This window comes from Malaclemys terrapin, chromosome 4, assembly GCF_027887155.1.
Source record: "Malaclemys terrapin pileata isolate rMalTer1 chromosome 4, rMalTer1.hap1, whole genome shotgun sequence".
Classification (NCBI taxonomy): domain Eukaryota; kingdom Metazoa; phylum Chordata; order Testudines; family Emydidae; genus Malaclemys; species Malaclemys terrapin.
Genome location: NC_071508.1, coordinates 21366854 through 21388489, shown reverse-complemented (window position 1 = coordinate 21388489; position 21636 = coordinate 21366854). Strand labels below are relative to the sequence as shown.

The following is a 21636-nucleotide window of genomic DNA, read 5'->3' as shown; positions in this document are numbered from 1 at the left end:
GCTCTAGTGAGGACCCAGGTGTGGAAATGACTGATGGCAGGGAAGAGATGAACCTCTTCCCAGCATTTATACATTCATGTTAGAATATTAAATAAAGACCGGGAAAAAATCTGCAATCCCATTTTTATTAGTTTCAAAACAAGAGCAGGTTTTATTTTTTATCAGTAATTTAATTTTAGTACATCTGTTGCAAAAAAAAACAGTGTGCACATAAACAGTTTGGTAAGAAGGAAAGTACAAGAATCAGTTTAATTATTTAGTGTTTTCCAAGATGACATTTCATTGTACCGTTCCTTATTCCTATACATTCTTCACCAAGAATAGAGAGAGCACCTTCCATTCCAATGTATTACTTAGCAGACATCTATGGAACAGTGCAGCTGAAAGAGGTTTTAGCTTGTTTCCAGCATTGCATTGCCTGTGTTAGTAGTACATGAAGTGGCTTTCACCCTATTTGCACTTGGGGATAGCACCTGGATCAGGTGCCCCTTCTTGGCAACTGTTTGTTTAATAACGGCAACTTTAGTGAAAGGGAACATTTTTGCAATAGCCTAAAAGAAGGATACTTAATCCTGGTCTACATTAGCACTTTCTGGGAAATCTCCCTCTGGTGCAAACCCCTGGGTGGTAACAATGATGAGTGCACTAGTGCAAAGCATGCGGGGTTAGATGACATGGTGGTAAAAATGCCAATGGCCTGTCTACACTTAGGCTGCCATCATTACTAGGGCAACGGGTGGGTGATTTCCTGAAAAGTGCTGGTGTAGACCAGGGCCGGCTTTAGGCCAATTCCACCAATTCCCCCGAATCGGGCCCCGCGCCTAAGAGGGCCCCACGCCCAGTGGCAGGGCTGCCCAGAGTGGGGGACAAGTGGCAGAGAATCCCTTCCCTGGCTAGAGGCGCCTTTTTAAATTTTACTCACCCGGCAGTGCTCTGGGTCTTTAGCAGCACTTTGACGGCGGGTCCTTCAGTGCCGCCGAAGACCTGGAGCAAGCGAAGGACCCGCCGCCAAAGATTAGGAGCACGGCCCGGTGAGTACAAGCCCCACGTGGTTTTTTCATTTTTTTTTTTTTTTTTTTAGGAAGTGCGGGGCCCCGTCGAAACTGTTGGAATCGGGCCCCGCACTTCCTAAAGCCGGCCCTGGTGTAGACACAGCTTTAGCGTGCTAGGGACCTTTCCAGTAAAGTGCAGAGTGTTCTCGGCTCCACCTGATTGGAAGGGAACTGGAGTCATTCTGCACCATACAGAAACAAGCTAGGAACGGAAAACTAAAGATGAAAAGAGAAGAATCACACCTTTTCTTAAGATTTACTTTTTCTTAAAGCTGCAATTCATCATTCTGGCACCACGATCACATAGTGCCTCATGGAGCTTACCAAAGAGAGCTTCCATTGACCTCCGCTCAGCACCTTGCAGATCGGTGCTTGAGTGTTTTGAGAATACATATAACGATCCATTTGGATGAAATTCGCCCATGTAGAGGGCTGGGACAAGGTGTAGGCACCACTTAAATCCTAATTAAATTCCTACTTTAGTGGGACTTAAGCCCTCCAGATAGGACTTGGGTGGTGCCTAAGCCTTGCACTGACTCTTTCCACTGGGGTGAATTTTGTGGTACAGTAAAGGAGTGGGGTTATGAAAGGAGATGGATTTTTCCAGAAAATAAATCTTTATTTTCTGGCCATTTCCACAGTTTTTCCATGTTGTGCTTGTTCTGTGTCTCCTTAACATTCCCTCCCCCAAGCTCCATCCCATAGCATTTCCCTTTAATATTAGCATGTATCTAATGGCTGCAGGTGAAGGTAGGGAGATGAGTTGGTGTGAAGATCAGAGGCTTTTTCCATTGCTCCAATTCTCTTCTGCCATTTCAAGTTTCCCTTTACTTTTTGGCAGGCTTTGTATCTGCTGACAGCAGCCTCATTGCTTTTCATCTCTATGCAAATTACCATCCACAATAACCTAGTTCCAGAACACAGTGCAATGTCAATAAGTAGCTGTTTTGTATACCCCAAGTCACTGCCATCCCATGAGTCACCTCAATAGCTGCTCCTCTCCCCATTTCTTTTGCTCAACAGCTCATGGGAGTTTGCATGAGGCTCTGGGAGCTTGTTGATATCAGAGTTCTGAATCAGCTGGTAGAGAAACTCCACTTGTTTCTCATAGCCCTCAATTGAGATCCTCTCATTCAAGCCATGGACTCTGTTAAAGTGAGAAGAATATTTTTCATTACAATATGCATGAGCCACCTACATGGGAACAGCAAACCCAGTCCAGACTGCTGATTCCCCAGTTCTCTTTATAAAGGCTCGGGAATGTCAGGACTTAAGTAGGAAACAGTGTGAGACAAATAAAAAAAATCTACAGAACAATGGACTCCAAGCAAGATCTTTTCCCGAGGGCAGCACAAGTGGCTTACTGATTCTAAGGCCAGAGCACAGTGGGTAAGACCATGGAGTGGGTAGACAGGGCAGGAAAGTGGAAGTATAGCAGGCACTGTCGGTCCCTGCATTAACATACCACAGGCCCTTTAGGTCAGAGTGCAGAACAGCTACCTGAACACTCTGCTCCTATTTCAGTTCCACTCGCATGGAAGATAAAATTGATGCGCTAGCAAGTGAACCAACTCCTAGCATGGTCAATACTTTTGTATTCACATAACTCCCAGCTTTAAAGGGTTAATCGACTGGCAGTATCACGTTTGCGCCGGCATGTGGACATGCATATTAAATAAGGGCTTCACACTAGAACCAAACCTTTCAGAACCCAGAATTGTATTTGTGATCCAGCCAACCCTGCAAGTTCAGCTGTCCCACTGGAAGGAATGTTTGAACCAGGTCCTGTCTACATTTTAAACAGAGAAGAACAGGGGCTAACTCTCTCCCATAGCAGTTCTCACCCATTATGTATGCAGCGGGACTCCGCAGGAAATGGGTGGCTTTTGTGATTCTGAGGCACCCATACTGCCACACCACGGTATACAAAGTTGGGTTTCATTCTCTAGGCCAGCACATGCTCTAGGCCATGAGGAGGGCTTTAAACTAGGTTCGACGGGGACAGGTGAGCAAAGCCCACAGGTAAGTGGGGAACATGGAGACCGGGGAGATGGGTCGGAAACGAGAGGGAGTGTGGGCTATATTGGCAGAGAGAAAGGAGAGTCAGGACAAAACTGGGAGGAAAGATCAAACCAGTATCTTAGATGCCTATATACAAATGCGAGAAGTATGGGGAATAAGCAGGAAGAACTGGAAGTGCTAATAAATAAATACAACTATGACATTGTTGGCATCACTGAAACTTGGTGGGATAATACACATGATTGGAATGTTGGTGTGGATGGGTACAGCTTGCTCAGGAAGGATAGACAGGGGAAAAAGGGAGGAGGTGTTGCCTTATATATTAAAAATGTACACACTTGGACTGAGGTAGAGATGGACATAGGAGACGGAAGTGTTGAGAGTCTCTGGGTTAGGCTTAAAGGGGCAAAAAACAAGGGAGATGTCATGCTAGGAGTCTACTACAGGCCACCTAACCAGGTGGAAGAGGTGGATGAGGCTTTTTTCAAGCAACTAACAAAATCATCCAAAGCCCAAGATTTGGTGGTGATGGGGGACTTCAACTATCCGGATATATGTTGGGAAAATAACACAACCGGGCACAGACTATCCAACAAATTCTTGGACTGCATTGGAGACAACTTTTTATTTCAGAAGGTTGAAAAAGCTACTAGGGGGGAAGCTGTTCTAGACTTGATTTTAACAAATAGGGAGGAACTCGTTGAGAATGTGAAAGTAGAAGGCAGCCTGGGTGAAAGTGATCATGAAATCATAGAGTTTGCAATTCTAAGGAAGGGTAGAAGGGAGAACAGCAAAATAGAGACAATGGATTTCAGGAAGGCAGATTTTGGGAAGCTCAGAGAGCTGATGGGTAAGGTCCCATGGGAATCAAGACTGAGGGGAAAAACAACTGAGGAGAGTTGGCAGTTTTTCAAAGGGACGCTATTAAGGGCCCAAAAGCAAGCTATTCCGCTGGTTAGGAAAGATAGAAAATGTGGCAAAAGACCACCTTGGCTTAACCACGAGATCTTGCACGATCTAAAAAATAAAAAGGAGTCATATAAAAAATGGAAACTAGGACAGATTACAAAGGATGAATATAGGCAAACAACACAGGAATGCAGGGGCAAGATTAGAAAGGCAAAGGCACAAAATGAGCTCAAACTAGCTACGGGAATAAAAGGAAACAAGAAGACTTTTTATCAATACATTAGAAGCAAGAGGAAGACCAAAGACAGGGTAGGCCCACTGCTTAGTGAAGAGGGAGAAACAGTAACAGGAAACTTGGAAATGGCAGAGATGCTTAATGACTTCTTTGTTTCGGTCTTCACCGAGAAGTCTGAAGGAATGCCTAACATAGTGAATGCTAATGGGAAGGGGGTAGGTTTAGCGGATAAAATAAAAAAAGAACAAGTTAAAAATCACTTAGAAAAGTTAGATGCCTGCAAGTCACCCGGGCCTGATGAAATGCATCCTAGAATACTCAAGGAGCTAATAGAGGAGGTATCTGAGCCTCTAGCTATTATCTTTGGAAAGTCATGGGAGACAGGAGAGATTCCAGAAGACTGGAAAAGGGCAAATATAGTGCCCATCTATAAAAAGGGAAATAAAAACAACCCAGGTAACTACAGACCAGTTAGTTTAACTTCTGTGCCAGGGAAGATAATGGAGCAAGTAATTAAGGAAATCATCTGCAAACACTTGGAAGGTGGTAAGGTGATAGGGAACAGCCAGCATGGATTTGTGAAGAACAAATCATGTCAAACCAATCTGATAGCTTTCTTTGATAGGATAACGAGCCTTGTGGATAAGGGTGAAGCGGTGGATGTGGTATACCTAGACTTTAGTAAGGCATTTGATACGGTCTCGCATGATATTCTTATCGATAAACTAGGCAAATACAAATTAGATGGGGCTACTATAAGGTGGGTGCATAACTGGCTGGATAACCGTACTCAGAGAGTTGTTATTAATGGTTCCCAATCCTGCTGGAAAGGCGTAACGAGTGGGGTTCCGCAGGGGTCTGTTTTGGGACCGGCTCTGTTCAATATCTTCATCAACGACTTAGATATTGGCATAGAAAGTACGCTTATTAAGTTTGCGGATGATACCAAACTGGGAGGGATTGCAACTACTTTGGAGGACAGGGTCATAATTCAAAATGATCTGGACAAATTGGAGAAATGGGCTGAGGTAAACAGGATGAAGTTTAACAAAGACAAATGCAAAGTGCTCCACTTAGGAAGGAAAAATCAATTTCACACATACAGAATGGGAAAAGACTGTCTAGGAAGGAGTACGGCAGAAAGGGATCTAGGGGTTATAGTGGACCACAAGCTAAATATGAGTCAACAGTGTGATGCTGTTGCAAAAAAAGCAAACATGATTCTGGGATGTATTAACAGGTGTGTTGTGAGCAAGACACGAGAAGTCCTTCTTCCGCTCTACTCTGCTCTGGTTAGGCCTCAGCTGGAGTATTGTGTCCAGTTCTGGGCGCCGCATTTTAAAAAAGATGTGGAGAAATTGGAAAGGGTCCAAAGAAGAGCAACAAGAATGATTAAAGGTCTTGAGAACATGACCTATGAAGGAAGGCTGAAAGAACTGGGTTTGTTTAGTTTGGAAAAGAGAAGACTGAGAGGGGACATGATAGCAGTTTTCAGGTATCTAATAGGGTGTCATAAGGAGGAGGGAGAGAACTTGTTCACCTTAGCCTCTAAGGATAGAACCAGAAACAATGGGTTTAAACTGCAGCAAGGGAGGTCTAGGTTGGACATTAGGAAAAAGTTCCTAACTGTCAGGGTGGTTAAACACTGGAACAAATTGCCTAGGGAGGTTGTGGAATCTCCGTCTCTGGAGATATTTAAGAGTAGGTTAGATAAATGTCTATCAGGGATGGTCTAGACAGTATTTGGTCCTGCCATGCGGGCAGGGGACTGGACTCGATGACCTCTCGAGGTCCCTTCCAGTCCTATAATCTATGAATCTATGAATCTATGAATCTATGAATTTGCTTTGACAATAGTCCCTAGAGCATTCCCCACACAAGCAGAATATAATACCTGGGTAAATCGTCCGGTTTAAATACTAGTGGGTTAAATCGATAAATGGCAGCTGTGAGATTAGTGAAGTGCCGGCTGTCTGTGTTTCCAATACAAATACCTGGAAAACAAACCCACAGGTCAGGTTGTCTCAGCACAAGTGAAACCAATTAGCCTTCAAGGAAAAAGGCTCGGCTGATGTTGCATTTCTACACTTTGAAAACAAACTCCTTTTGAAAACAAATTATTGTTCCCACATCAGCACAGGAAATAAAGAATGCGGGAACTCTTTCAGCAACGAGAGGAGCTGAGCACCACACCTCGTTGGTTTCAATGGGAGCATCTGTCAGGATCAGGCTCTTATTTTTCTGTGTGTCAATTTCAAGCTTAAGTCCCTATCCCATAAACTGTGTAGCGTGGAACAGCTGGCATGATAAGGGCTTTAGATAGTCAGGTACAGCACAGATGAAGAAAGAGGGTTTTGTCAGTCATGGAAGTGCAAACTGAAGAGCTAAAACGAGAAGACCTCCCCTGCCACTCCTTACATCCCTGAAGAGATTCCCTGGTATGTTTTGCAGGGAGACTCAATTCGAAGTTCATTGTTTCTGCCAGTTTCCTGTTTGCTTTTTTCTATTTCCACCATAACTCACCACCCACCCACACACTCGCTCGCTCTCTTTTACTTTAAAGCAGAGAGATGGAACCTAACAGAAAAGGGAACAACAGCAGTTTCCAGTCGTTAACAGCTGGGGTGGAGGGATACACAGAAATGGAAACAAAGCAACTGGGGGGCAGGGGGAGGGACAGGAATGTGGAAGTATAAGAGGAAACAATAATCATCATGTGTTTGCTCTTACCTGGAGCTACGTTGCTGACATCGGGGAAAACATCCAGTAGGGTTCTTTGGATAATCTGGACTCCAAAGACATGATTATCCCAGGGGCTGACAGGGAGTGGGTCAAAGGCTTCCTGTAGATGTATCTTTACTCTGTCATCAGCAATAGTGTTTTTGACTATCTCTAGCACCTATGAACACAGCCAGAGGAACAAATAAGCAAAGGGAATGAGAGTTTTCCTTGTGGATGTCTGTGCAGGTGCCAGTTTCAAGGCTTGCCTTGTAAATCAATTGCCAGCTATGGCTCCAAATGAAGACATACAATCAGGACAGGGGCCATGTAGTGGCCTCATGGTGGAAGTCTGTTTTCCTCTTACACAATGCGCTCCTGGCATTAAAGGTCGAAGTACTTCCAAGGCAATCATTTATGGGTCAGTGCCTCAAAAGGCCTTCCTTAACCCCTTCAGCACAAAAGGACACCACTGTGTAGCTGGATCAGTCAAGTGAATGGAATACAAAATAAGCTTTCGGCATGATTGTCCAGAGAGAGGGGTTTGATATTATTCATAGATAATGGGCTATGTCAGACCTACTCAAGTGTGAGAGATCAGGTCACCGTCTAGTGGCTGCAACTGATAGAAGATAAGCCTTAATACTATTACATAAGCATGTATGGTCCATGGCAAGATTCCCAAACCATGGATCACCACTGGTACCATGTGAGCTCGATGTTTCATCAATTCACTTCACAATTTTTTTAAGGCGGGGGTATGTGAACCAATGAAGTGTGGGAGCCACTTGTCTATGGGTTATTCTGAAGAAGAATGAACCCCAAAGGCTGCTTAACATTGCTGCAAGTCTATATTTCATAGAGGGTGTCCCTCAAAATCCGTGCTGTCTCCTGTTCTCCTCCATATTTAGAAGGTAGTGTTTAGAATCCAAAGTGAGTCTTCAAAAAGAGTCCTGTAAAACAAGCCACTGAGGGTCTCTCTCATTTATACTGCATTCATCACTGTGATATCTGGCACATATAACAAACATTAAAGCAACCAACAGGCCCAAAGAGACAATCTCCCCTGGTTACAAGCCCAAATAAAGAAAAAGACACAGTGGACACGTGCATCGTATGCTATCTGCTCAAAAGGAAAAAAACCTTGGATAAATTTGGCTCTGGCAGACTGCAAGTTGCAGAACACTCCCTTCCCCTAGACTCTAAACTTGGGGACAGCCAATGAGAGCTTTCTGATGGAAAAGACCTGCTGCAACGGGGGATAAGGTATTCTCAGCTGGCCAGATGCCATTACACTCAGAGATTTTCAGAAGACAACCAATAGCTTGACTTGCACCTGGAAGCATAAAGGAAGCCAGCACAGATATTACATGCTCACATCTGTCATCTGCAAAACGCAGGCAAGCAATTTTGCACTATATGAAGCTGCTGAGGGGTCATCTATGGGAACCCTAGGTAGAGTGTATTACAACTGCGCAGTCTGGAGATGGCAGAGGCAAGATCCACAATAAAGAGGAAAGCTTGCAATCTCCAGACCAATCAACAACTGTCTATTTCAAAGGTACAGGAAAGTTAAGTAAATGACATGTCAGGGACAAATGTCATGATGAAAAAAAATAGGTGACCAAATGTAACATGCAGACATTACCTCTTCAACCTTTTGTGATGGGTGGATCCGAAAATTCACAGTTGCTTTTGCGGAAGGTGGGATGACATTGGACTAGGGGAAAAAAGAGGCTCAAACAATATAGAGAAAGCCATAAGCAGAGTCAAAGGCCAATCACAGAACTGCCACTGTAATATTACATCATCCTGATATGCACTGCTATCAAAAAGTTTTAACTACTGCTCATGCAATTCCAGGGCTCAGGATATAAGGCCCCAACCAGCTCCCATTGAAATAAATGCCCAAACCTTCCACCATTTGATCTCTGTAAACATTAGTCTTTACAACACAGGTAGTTATATAAGGATTAGGCACTTTTCATTTAGAATTTTTTCTCTATGTGAGGAAGGGTTTGGCATGTTTTTTTTTTTTTTTTTTTAAATAATAACTTCATTTTATCTGATGTCACTCTTCTAAAAAATCCTCCTTTATAGCTGAGTCCATTTCCCCAAAGGACACCAGGCATGACCCATGTACGTCACTTAACAGCATAAGTACAGATATGGAATTCCTGTTTTCTACAAAATATATTTTATACTTTGTTAAGTATGCAAGTTACACAGTCTTTGAACACACAGTAAAAAAGCAAGCAACATGTTATTTCTCTTCTCACCACTCAGTGTCACTGTTTACCTATTACATCTTGTTTTCTAGACAAGTGATCCTTTTCAGTAAAGATTTCCTTTGAGGAATGCACGAAGTAGGCCCAAACTATTAATTGCTCTCATAGACATAGACTTAAGGTCAGAAGGGACCATTATGGTCATCTAGTCTGACCTCCTGCATAACGCAGGCCACAGAATCTCACCCACCCACTCCTGTAACAAACCCCTAACCTATGTCCGAGTTACTGAAGTCCTCAAATCGTGGTTTAAAGACCTCAAGGTGCAGAGAATCCTCCAGCAAGTGACCCGTGCCCCACTCTGCAGAGGAAGGCGAAAAACCTCCAGGGCCTCTGCCAATCTGCCCTGGAGGAAAATTCCTTCCCGACCCCAAATATGGCGATCAGTTAAACCCTGAACATGTGGGCAAGACTCACCAGCCAGCACCCAGGAAAGAATTCTCTGTAACAACTCAGATCCCACCCCATCTAACATCCCATCACAGACCATTGGGCATATTTACCTGCTAATAATCAAAGATCAATTAATTGCCAGAATTAGGCTCTCCCATCATACCATCCCCTCCATAAACTTATCAAGCTTAGTCTTGAAGCCAGATATATCTTTTGCCCCCACTACTCTCCTTGGAAGGCTGTTCCAGAACTTCACTCCTCTAATGGTTAGAAACCTTCATCTAATTTCAAGTCTAAACTTCCTAGTGTCCAGTTTATATCCATTTGTTCTTGTGTCCACATTGGTACTAAGCTTAAATAATTCCACTCCCTCCCTGATATTTATCCCTCTGACATATTTATAGAGAGCAATCATATCTCCCCTCAGCCTTCTTTTGGTAGACTGAACAAGCCAAGCTCTTTCAGTCTCCTTTCATAAGACAGGTGTTCCATTCCTAGGATCATTCTAGTAGCCCTTCTCTGTACCTGTTCCAGTTTGAATTCATCCTTCTTAAACATGGGAGACCAGAACTGCACACAGTATTCCAGATGAGGTCTCACCAGTGCCTTGTATAATGGTACTAACACCTCCTTATCTCTACTGGAAATACCTCGCCTAATGCATCCTAAAACCTTATTAGCTTTTTTAACAGCCATATCACATTGGCAGCTCATAGTCATCCTGTGATCAACCAATACTCCAAGGTCCTTCTCCTCCGCTGTTACTTCCAACTGATGTGTCCCCAATTTATAACCAAAATTCTTGTTATTAATCCCCAAATGCATGACCTTGCACTTTTCACTATTACATTTCATCCTATTACTATTACTCCAGTTTACAAGGTCATCCAGATCTTCCTGTATGATATCCTGGTCCTTCTCTGTGTTAGTAATACCTCCCAGCTTTGTGTCATCCGCAAACTTTATTAGCACATTCCCACTTTTTGTGCCAAGGTCAGTAATAAAAAGATTAAATAAGATTGGTCCCAAAACCGATCCCTGAGGAACTCCACTAGTAACCTCCTTCCAGCCTGACAGCTCACCTTTCAGTATGACTCATTGTAGTCTCCCCTTTAACCAGTTCCTTATCCACCTTTCAATTTTCTCATTGGTGTTCCAGAGCTGCAATTCTCAACCGTGCAGTTTATCAGGTTAAGACCTTGACTGTACCAGCCAGAACCTGCTGCCTCTCACTCTGCTGTGCTTGCTCTAACCCATTGTGGATTTAGGGATATCAGTCTTGTGACCATGGGACAAAGGTCCCAGCTATAGTAGGAAGTTGTCCTGTTGCTGACAATGGGTGGTCCAAAGTCTCAATCACACTCTGTGTAACAGGGTTGAAAATGTTTTTTATCCTGTCTACATTAGCACTTAAACCATTTTCAGCACCAGTTTAGAAAGAACTGGATAACAAATATTGTCATCAGTGCAACAATTTTCTATTGTAAACCCTAAGGTGTGAACTGGGCTATACTTTCAGATGGAGTGAGGTTGGCAAAGCATGAAGGCCCAGTATAGAGGCTGAGTTTAAAATTAAGTGTAGGAGGAGACTAGAAAACCAACCATTCATTGTGGTACATCTAGTAGTATGTGGGAACCACCATTCTAAATAATACAAGCGTTCTCCTCATGCTACGTGGAGGAAAAATCAAACGCACACATGAAGCTACCTTGATTCCTGCATTAAACATGGTGATTGCTGTGGTGGTCCGAATCAAGGCATTAGTGGAGGGCTTCTGCTCGAAAATTCTGCATGAAAATAAGTTTTTAAAAGGAGTTTTGTATTTATAAAAGATATAAATGACAAAAGTGAGAATTAAATTGATTAGACCAACCTATGCATTAGCAGAGCAGCTACAGTATGTTTCAATTATTAATTAAAGCAAGGTAAATGCTTTATAGTCTGATAAACTGAGAAATAGGATGGCTGATTTCCAGGGAAGATCAGGCTTATTGGCAAGAAAGCTAGAGGACTAAAGTTTCTAAATGGACATTGGTTCCCATATTTCATGGGGGCAGAGGCTGGGAGTGTGAAGAGGGGATGTGTTCCCTTTACCTGCTGACGATGGGCGAGAACAGCCACAGGTTGGTCATGACGAGATTGAGAGGAAAACGGAACTAAGTGGTAAGAGAAAACAAAGATACACCAATTATCAAAATTCCAGCTTTGGAGACTGAAGTGATGTCACGACTCAGTGCAGAACACAGGGCTAAGGGATCCATCTATGTACAGTATGAGAGGGATGCTGCAGAGGGAGAACTATTGCACTTAAGCTTTGAATTCTCCTTTCTGAGTTAAATGAGTTTAACAGAGATTAGGAAACCCCCCTAGGTAATTTACGTCTGGGGCTACTTTTAATTTATTAATATCAATGATGTGAAACTTGAGAATGAAGCTACAGTTGAATACTTACCTCTGAAGCCAAGTGCTCAAGAATCATGATTTCTGGTTCACGGCCAAACAGATTGGGCATGGGATTCTGCTCCAACCTACAACAAGCAAATGAGCATTTGAAAAAAAACCTCCTCATTCTACATTATTGCAGAAAACAGGTTGCATTTTGATTCATAGATTTGACCAAGAGCTTGAAATGTAGCCATATCTCTCTCAGTTCACAAATCAAGGAGAACAACTTCACCACGGATTTCAGAGCATTCCTGTCTCATCCAAAGATGATATTTTGGGGAGGATGAAGAGATAGCCAAGGCTGGCTCCCAATGGGAAGGAAGGGACAGTAAGGGAGATGTGGAAATCTATAAAAATGGTAGGCCAAAACGATAGCAAGTCTCTCTTTATTTCAGGCACTTCTATAAAACAACACCCTTGCCCCCATCAATCTATTCTTTATCCATTGGGATAGGGAGACTGAGAAGCAGGAGCACTACCTTGTACCACAGCCTACAGGATATAACATTTTGATACCACATCATGTTTATTTGCTTGCATAGATTCACCTGTAGGCAGCAGATACAGTCACAAAAGATTCTTGGAGAGAAATTCTGGCAACAGACAAAAGGACGGAACAAAAAATAGATTCCTGTCACCTTTGCGGATATCCAAATTCTAGGGCTACTGAGTGACATTTAGGCCCCTGGCGTAAGTCTGAATAGCCCTGATGATGATCTAATTTATGCCTGGCTTTTTAGGGTTCCTAGGGACCATTCCAGGAAGTGTGAATAGCTGGAATGCAGAGGTGCTCCAGCCATGCCCTCTTCCCCTGACCACAACCCCTCTGCCAGGGGTTGCATATCTGCACACTTATATGAGCCATAAGCTTCAGTTTTAAACATACACAGAGAGGTACAATATATAGCGCTGAGGTCGAATCTGTTTAAGGAGATTTTGCATGACAAGCTTAGGTCTGTTACACAGCCAGGTAAACTCTCACCTGGACAATGCCGCTGCAAGAATACCGATACTCGTCTCCTTAGGAGGGACAGAGGAATGACCTTGCTCTTTTTCCACACTGAAGTTCGCTGTAATTGAACCCTTCTCTGTGATAGCTATTCTGATGAACAAGAAATAACTTCATCAAGCCAATTCCAAATATTACATAACCGGAGTTCTTCAGCCTCTACAGACTGTAGACAGAGGGAGCTGATAGAGTATTTTTATTTGGTTTTAAAAAATAAGCATAACAGCAGCAGCAGCAGCAACAAAAAGCATTTAAAGCCACACCTGAGTGGTAGGAGCACTGAGGTCTTAGCTCTTTCTCCAGATTTCACATCACACAACTAACACACTTGCTCTGGTACAGCTGCAGTACCCTGCTTGTGACAGCTCTGCTCAGAGACTGAAAGTAAGTGCAGTCGGACGGCTCTTTGCTTACATTTTGCACCACGGCTGCAGTATTGTTGACAGACCAAGTGTCTTAAAAACAAATGTCATTTAAGTATAACAAGAGCGTTTCATGGTAATTAAAATGAATGAATGATTACAAACACCTCTGTGGAGGTTGACAATAGGAAATACTTATCCTATGCAGTGTTTTTAAAAGCTTAAATGAGAGCATTTTAATTCTTGTTTGATGTCAAGAGCCAATTGCTGTCTTATTAAAGCTAAACTGCATTCATATTTCAATATATAGGTATTATATTTTCCACTGGGAGACTGGCCCATGCACTTGTCCATTTTATATGCTCCCACAGCCAACACGAAGATTATGGGGGTCTCTTTTTCACTACAGTTCTGCATGAAAACCAGAATGCTTCCCACAAAGACTAAATTGCAGCTTTGAAGAAGGAAATAGATTGTAAAACTGAAACACCTATACGCAGTCAGATCTGACCCTTCTACCAACAGTGTCTGATAGTGCCCATGCTTATCACATTTGTTTTGTCACCAAGTTCTTTATATCACAATTCCAAATCTCATTAGCGCCTGGTTGTCTTTTCCCTGCTTTTTAGAACAACAGATAAATGAGACTGACTCATCACAGGGCTTCCTAAATTAACCACCAGGTCTTCAGAGGATTGTCTACCACAGAGGGAAAGGGACAGAATTCATAACTCAACAGATAGCCCATTTCCTCATTCTTTCCTACTCAAGATAAAGGGTCACCTTTGCATTCCCTCAGAAAAGGTATGAATCAAGCTTACAAGCTGCATGCCAAAGACAAACTTTTGTTACATAAACACTTCACAGGTAAATCAGGGTTGCTATCTAAGCTTTCCAAAGAGAAATAGCATTGACTGCATGCCCCATCCTGCCATGTGCACAACCAGCAAATAGCAGTCAGGGGGCTGACACACTGATTGCCACAATGGTGAACCAGCCTCAGGTTCTGTTGTCAAAACCTCAACTACACATCAAAGTTACTAAATTTTTATCTAAAGAAAAAAAACATAAAATCCCTGGGGAGCTATAAATGACAGCCTAGGAGACAGCTACGTATAAATATGGGCATCTCCATCCTTAGCACTGTGACTCAGCTGTAACCTAGCCAAACTCACCTACTCAAGTAAACAAAGAGGTATAACAAGAGGGTGATACAGTGACTGGTGGGATGAAAACCTAAGGGTGGGTTTCCCAGCCAAGTGCTCTATGCATTAGCTAAGGATGCCTAATCTTTGCAATACCGAGGGCTGCAATGAAAATCTGACAGGAGCTTAAGAGCCACACACAAATGTATGTAAGTATGTAAATGTACTTAATTATTAAATATGCACACAACCCAAACATTCGCTTGTATTTATATTTTCACTGAGATGAACAGAAACTGCAATCAAGTCACCAGCAATAAAACCCTGTAGTTCATCGGCTGTGTCTTCACCAAGGAAGAAAAGAGCAGCTGCAGGCCACATTTGAAGACGCCATAGAGGGCCTTTATTTTGTATTATGGACACCGCTGCATTAGTCCAAACTAGCAGAGTCTCTCACACTTACCCATAAAGCCAGGGATCAAGCCCATTGTGTTAAATTCTCTTCTTTCCTTACTTACACTGCTACTGGATTCTTTATTCCCACCAAGAACCCATCTAAGATAACGCTTCCCTCATCTAGCAGGAACGAAAGCTTCACTCCTCTAGTTTTCAGCAGAGCTGCAATCTTCATTGCTCCCTTATGACCAGATACCTACGAGAGTCCAAGTCAGAGGAATTGCCATATTGAATCGCACAAGCAGTCCATCTAGTACAGTATCCTGACTCTGACAGTGACCAGTGCTACATGAGAAAGGCGCAAGAAACCACAGAGTGAGCAATTAAGAAATAACCTGTCCATGGGATGAAGTTTCTTTCTAACCCCTGTCAATTAGTGGTTGCTTATGTTCTGAAGCAAGAGAGTTTACATCCAGTCTAATATAATTGAAGATGTTCTCATTATTCATGAGAAGCCTCAATGCTACCCCACAGCAATGAGCTCTACAGCTTAATTAGGCATTGTTTAAAAAGGTATTTAATTTGATCATTTCTTATCTTTCAATTTCACTGAATGCCCTTCTTGTCTTTATGAGAATGGGCAATTCTGCTACCCTATCATTCTCTATTTCTAACTCTATGTCATTAATGAAGACTCTGTTAGATAACACTGTTCACCTGGAACAATCAAATACATCTTAACCTGGATTTTCACATTTCACTCATGCACTGTACTTTTTACGTCTGACAGCCATAGAAAAGCCATACCAAAGAATAGTACAGATTTACCCTTTTCCTCTCTCTCCACTGAGTAAAACCCTGATGCCCAGGTCACTGAGAGCTGAACTGTCAATTTATACCTATGACTGCAATGCTCTAAAGAGTGATTTGTCAATGCAACAGTGATCATCAGGGGGTTTCATGGTAAATAATCCTTAGAAAGTTGATTTAGTCAAGTATAAGGACAATGCAGGCAACTGGCTATCCAAGAATCAAGCTGCTCTTATAGGAGGAAACGAGAGAGAGACAGACTGAGAGAAATACCTCTTCATCATGTCCAATGCCAATATAGAAAGATCTGCGAGGTCTGTAGTCTCTTCTCAGCAGGAATTCTAGAGCTTGCAGAATACCCTGTGGAATAGAGGCAGCATGTTAGTCACTGTGTCCTTTTGCTCGCTGAGGTTGCAAAGAAGAGCTACTTCATATGGCGAAGAACATGAAGATGTAAAGGAAATCCAGTACTTTCACAGTCCTCAAGCAGGCTTCATTCTTTTAACTATTTCAGGGTTTCTTTTCACTCCACCTAGTTGATGATAATCATATTCTTTTGCAAACACAATCCAAGAGACTTAAGAATCCTCAGGACTCAGTGTGTCACATAATATCAGAATAAATATATAAAATAGAATAGGCTTGATCCTACTCCTACTGGAGGCCAAGGCAAACTCCAACTGACTTCAAAGGGAGCATGATCGGGGTCTCTATGCCTGAAAAACCCCCACTTAATTGAGCCTTTTTATTGCATCTAGATTGCATATGGTATGGCTCTCGCTAGTTGTAGCAAACCCATTACTTTAATGAGGATTAACTTTTTATACAAAAACATTACTAAGGAAGAACAAAGAAAAATAAGAACAGTGGGGATGAATTTTGTAATCTGTTAACACTTGTGTTTTTCCAGTCTCGTCTATTTTTTTTTCTTCCTAAACTGTGGTCATTGTCTGATCAGCAGTGGTTAGTTTGTATTTCTGCTGTCTTGCCGCATCCATTTTGCCTCATACATTGCAATGGTTAATTTTGATTTAGTTGTTTATGGGATTATTACCGCCATTCTCAATAGCTAACTAGTTCCAAAACAGAAGTTCTCAAATCACAAAACTATGGGACTGTTAATTATTTACCCATCAGACTCTGAACAAAAACATTCCTTAGAGTTTTTCATCGCTCTGAAATGAGGTGACGGAGAAGACATACTATAGCAGAATTTTTGTTGTCCACTGTTCCTCGTCCATAGATGAAACCATCAAGTTCCTTAGCCGAGAAAGGAGGGACATGCCACCCCTCTTGGGAAGCTGGGACTACATCCATGTGAGCAAGCAGCATGTAGGGCATGAGCTGGGGGTCAGAACCCTGGACAGTGAAGAGATGGCTGTATCCCCCGATGATCTCATGTTGAATGAACTTGGTAGAAAATACAGCAGGAAAAACTGTTTAAAAATAAATTCAAAAGAAGAGAGAAATATACAAAGGAGAAAAATCAGCAAGATCTTTTCTATTCCACCACCAAAATTATTGGGAATATGACACGAACCTGTTAGTGGAATTTTGCCACGGACTTTAAGGGAAGCAGAGTCTATAGTGAATTTTAACACGCGTGGCAATAAGACTACAAAGCTTGATACGTTGCAGGCAGCAAATGTGCAAGCTTCTCTCAAACAGCTTTACCAAACTGTCCCAATCTGCAATGGAAACTATCACTAGAGCCTTGTCTTCCTTGGCAAAAACAGGATCTGTAATTCACCACCACTGCAGCTGTATTGGACGATGGAACCTACAGACAGGGCTCAGACAGGTTTAGGCTTTTTTATCACAAGGTTGTCTAACTGTCTTCAGAGCAGGGTTATGACATGGAAGTAAAAAAAAACACCTATGCCCTGTCTATGCTCAGTTTCTACCATCAGTGGAAATACACCACAGTTGAACTGCAGGTCCCATTTTGGCCCTTATGGTAATCCAGTCCCCTTTTGAGAAAAATCAAGATAAAAAGTGCTACACCAAATACAGTACTATTCCATTATATTCAGAATCTAAACCTTCTTCTCAACTTGTTGCCAACCTCCTGCCCTTTTATTAAAAATATGTAGGAATGTAAATTCTGTACCTTTTTTAATATAATTCCCAAATTCTGCCAAGGCTGTTGTATTTTGGTCCTCTGGAGAGAAGGAAACTGTTTGGATTTTGATGGCACCTTAAATGAAAATATGAAGTAGAGGATTTTTGGCAATGATGACAATCGGTCTGACAGTCCTTTTAACTGTAATTTGAATAGGTAGGAAAACTAAGATCCTGAGTATTTTGTAGACTTTACAGATCCCAAGACAGAAGGGTAGAGGTAGTATTATCCTCAAAGAACTGACCACATTTTAACCTCATTAAGTACATTCTGGCTACCCTATTAATGCCTGTGCAGTTTCATATAGAATGTTCTTCTTTATTACTTGTTCTAAATTGTTGTGTCTTGTTGCTGTGCATTGTTAAAAATGCTACTGCTTTCCACTCTGGAAGCAGCTGCATTTCACTGGATTGTGAAGATTGATTCCTTGTCAACATAACATTTTAGGATTAAATGCAACTATATTACTAGATGGGAATTGAAATATAATTGCACCATCTTTTTCAATAAGCTTCCTAATGAAAAACATTACTTTGGGCTCAAGCCTGAGTACACTCAACTCTCACTAAATGCTTAGCACCTCACAGGATCTTGCTGAGTGGAAAATGTGAGTCGCCTCATCAGATTTATATGGGAACAGTGGTGTTAACTGAATCATCCTTTACCTCAGACGCTGCTGCTCCATGATGGCTCATTATGCCCCACTATGGGCCTGCTCCTGCTCCCATCTACTTCATCAAAGGTCTCTCTAAAGAGGATTTTTTTGGTTTCTAATTAAAAAAAAACATTTCCACCTGCTAGGTAATAATTCCATCAACTAAATACAGAAGAGCTTTTCCTCTATTTTAATAGTTGTAACTATTGTTTGATGCCTGTGTCTGGTTTTCTACTAGCTGCCACTCCTAATGTAATCCATATACCCCACTAGCTGTATGACAGGATGTCTGCAAGGCAGAGGTACAAGATTTGAGCGAGAAAGGAAGAGGGGGCACTAATTTATTTAGTGTGGCAAAGGGACATCTGAAGATGTACAATTGCAGAATGCAGACAAACTGTGTTTTGTATGTAAGAGGGATGAGGTATTGGAGAAGACTGTCAGTGGGAGGAAACAAAGGCTGCAGGTGTGTGAAATTCTGGTTCCAGTTAAGACAAGAATATCTGCTGTGGGAAAGCATAATAATTCATTTATTGCCCGGTTTCATCTTTGCACTACAATCATTTGGCAGATTCTAAAACATTTATACAGCTTTCTGGACAAGTTTTTCCCTGCCATCCACTGCAAATATGGTGCAGCCTCATGGATTCACCTACTTCTTATCATCCCTCTTCTATAGACTTAATATGTTTATGAACAAGGGATGAGGAATGGGCCAACCAACAACAACACTAGCACCTTGCATTTACAGATCATCTTTAATCAAAAGTGCTTTATAAACTAAAACAGCTATGCCACTCTGAGACATCCAGGCCCCTGGTTGTGGAATCCCTCAATATCCTCTCTTCCTTTTTCATTAATATCTACATTGGACCACTCAGCAAGATTGTCAGAGTCAGGTGTTACCAATACACAGATGAGACTCAGGTGTATGTGTCCTCCACTATCTCCAAGACACATCTCCAGGTTTTGCTTAGGATATCTAGTGGGGTCAAAGTATATGGCTGCAAATGTAAATATACCAGGTATTTTGAGACAGCCATTGCATCATGCAGTGCTAAAGAATCTTAACTGATAACAAGCAATGACTTATACAGAGGAGCTATTAAAACAATATTATTCCCTTCTTTCATTTGTCAGCAGAAGAAATAAATCCTCTTTTTTTTTTTAAAAAAGAAATGATTTTCAATCTTTTTCTTCTGCAGTTTTTCTTTCTTCCCTATCACCCATAGCATGTACTTTCTGCAGTGTCATGGAAGCAGGGTAGGGAGGGATGTAATACACAAGTGAAGTGCCTTATGGGGATAAAGGGAGGTTGTCAGTTTCAGGGTGGTGTCAGCTGCCTCAGTTGCTGGAGGGCAGTCAGTGGAGGGGTGTCAGAGCTTGAGGATGGGTTAGCTGTTTCCTTGGGCATGTGCCAGTGTCTGAGAAGTGGTGCTGGGAGGGGAGCAGGCCAATGTGTAAGCAAGCAATAAGGGGCTGAATAGATGCTTAAAAGTAAAGTGACACAATGGGAAGAAGACACCGGGGGGGGGGGGGGGGGGGGGGGGGGGGAAAGAGAAGGTGTTGTCAGTTGAGAGAGCGCTAATGCTCAAGCAGTTTCTGTCTGTGCCTGAGGGTGCATGGTACACATGGGAGAGAAGTGCCCACTGAGGAAATTCTGCCAAGGACACCAGACTAGAGAGGTCAGTGCCCTGGGGGTTTCGGTAAATGGATGGCATTAGTAGCTGATGAGGAGGCATCAGTACTTAAGGGATTTCTGGGGGCTTAGTGTCTTCAGGGCAGGCTCAGGCCCTGGAGAATTCAGGTGGAGGATGAGTCCTGAGTGGAGGGGGGTTTCAGAGCACTCAATCTCAAGAGGGCCCTAGGATGTTGTCTTAGCCCCAGAGGAAATGGGGGGAGGCAGCCTAGTAGAAGTTGCTTGGGGGAGAGTCATGATGGAGTTTTGGTGGCCAAAGGTGGGGCAGTTAAGGAATGTAACTTTAGGGAACCAAGGGGGTGCACTCCTCAGCAGAGATGGCGTGCTGGTCCGGGCGGGAGACTTAGCCACGAAGGGGCAGGGGCTGAAAAAGGTCCGTCATCAGGGCGGATCATCAGGGATGGGGGGAGTGGGGGTATTTGGGATGGGATTACAGGGTCCAGGATTTGTCGAGGGGTGGAGTTGGTTCTGCTGGTGGGAGCCTGCCGGGAATGGCGGCTTGGCCCCAGGGGGTTAGCCTGGTTGGGGGTGTGTGTGTGTGTGTGTGTGTGTGTGTGTGTGTGGAAAGATTTAGTCTGGCAGCAGAAGTTCTCGGGAGCAGTGTTGGTTTGGGGAATCCCTGGTGGGGGTGGTGGGGGGCTAATCGGGGGGTGAGGGGTTGTTTGGTGGGAGAATTAGTCTGGGGGTGGGGACCCCCGGAGGGTTTAGTCGGGGGCAGTTCCCCTGGAGATCAGAAGGGCAGTCTGAGGGGACTGGGGAGTCCCGGGGGGTTGGCTGGGGGTCCCCCCGGGGTGGAAGTTAGCCGGGGGCCGGGAGTCCCAGGGGCGGGGGTTGGCCTGGAGGGTGCCTGGGGGCCGGGGGGCTCCCCCGGGGATGGGGCTCTGAGGGGTCCCAGCCCCTTCACCTCTCAGCGCCTCCTTCAGCTCCTGTCTGTCGCGGGCGCTGAGCTCGAAGCCCAGCGCGGCTCGCCGCCCCCAGAGCCGCGGGTCGGGCGGGGGGCGGGGGGCGGAGGACGTAGGCCCGCACCAGCAGCACGGCCAGCAGGGCCAGCGCCGCCCCGCAGAGCCCCAGGCAGGCGGCCCAGGCCTCCCCACGCAGCCGACACCACCGCTTCGCCATGCCGCTCCGCGGGCCTCGCGCGCCGCCCGCCAATCACCAGCCGCCAACTCAGAGACACTGGCCAATAGGCGGCTTCGTTCGGCCTTCGTGGCAAAGCCTGCTGGGAGTTGGAGTTCCCTGGCCCTGACATTTCCGGAAGCTGGACAGCTCACGTGCCGTGCCCAGAGCAGGGGGCTGGAGCCAGGGCTCTTGGGGCCTGTTCCCAGCCCCGGGCAGAGTGTGGGTCCCACCCTAGGGGCTGGGGTCTGTTGCTGCT

At 43.7% G+C, this 21636-nt stretch overlaps 2 protein-coding genes across 2 annotated transcripts in view; one reads left to right on the top strand and one right to left on the bottom strand.

The window, feature by feature from the left end:
• The window catches only part of LOC128835700 (voltage-dependent L-type calcium channel subunit alpha-1S-like), a 105777-nt gene that overhangs the window by 59258 nt on the left and 24883 nt on the right, over positions 1-21636 (top strand). The gene's annotated exons all lie outside the window — the stretch shown is intronic.
• Positions 1564-21380, bottom strand: LOC128836016 (N-fatty-acyl-amino acid synthase/hydrolase PM20D1-like). Its single transcript, XM_054026008.1, is given in 14 exon segments — positions 1564-2199; positions 6113-6212; positions 6949-7117; positions 8585-8656; positions 11327-11405; positions 11713-11774; positions 12071-12146; positions 13046-13165; positions 15098-15231; positions 16059-16145; positions 16989-17221; positions 17896-17982; positions 21166-21268; positions 21270-21380. Coding segments are annotated over 14 exon segments (1596 nt in total). The 3' UTR covers positions 1564-2036.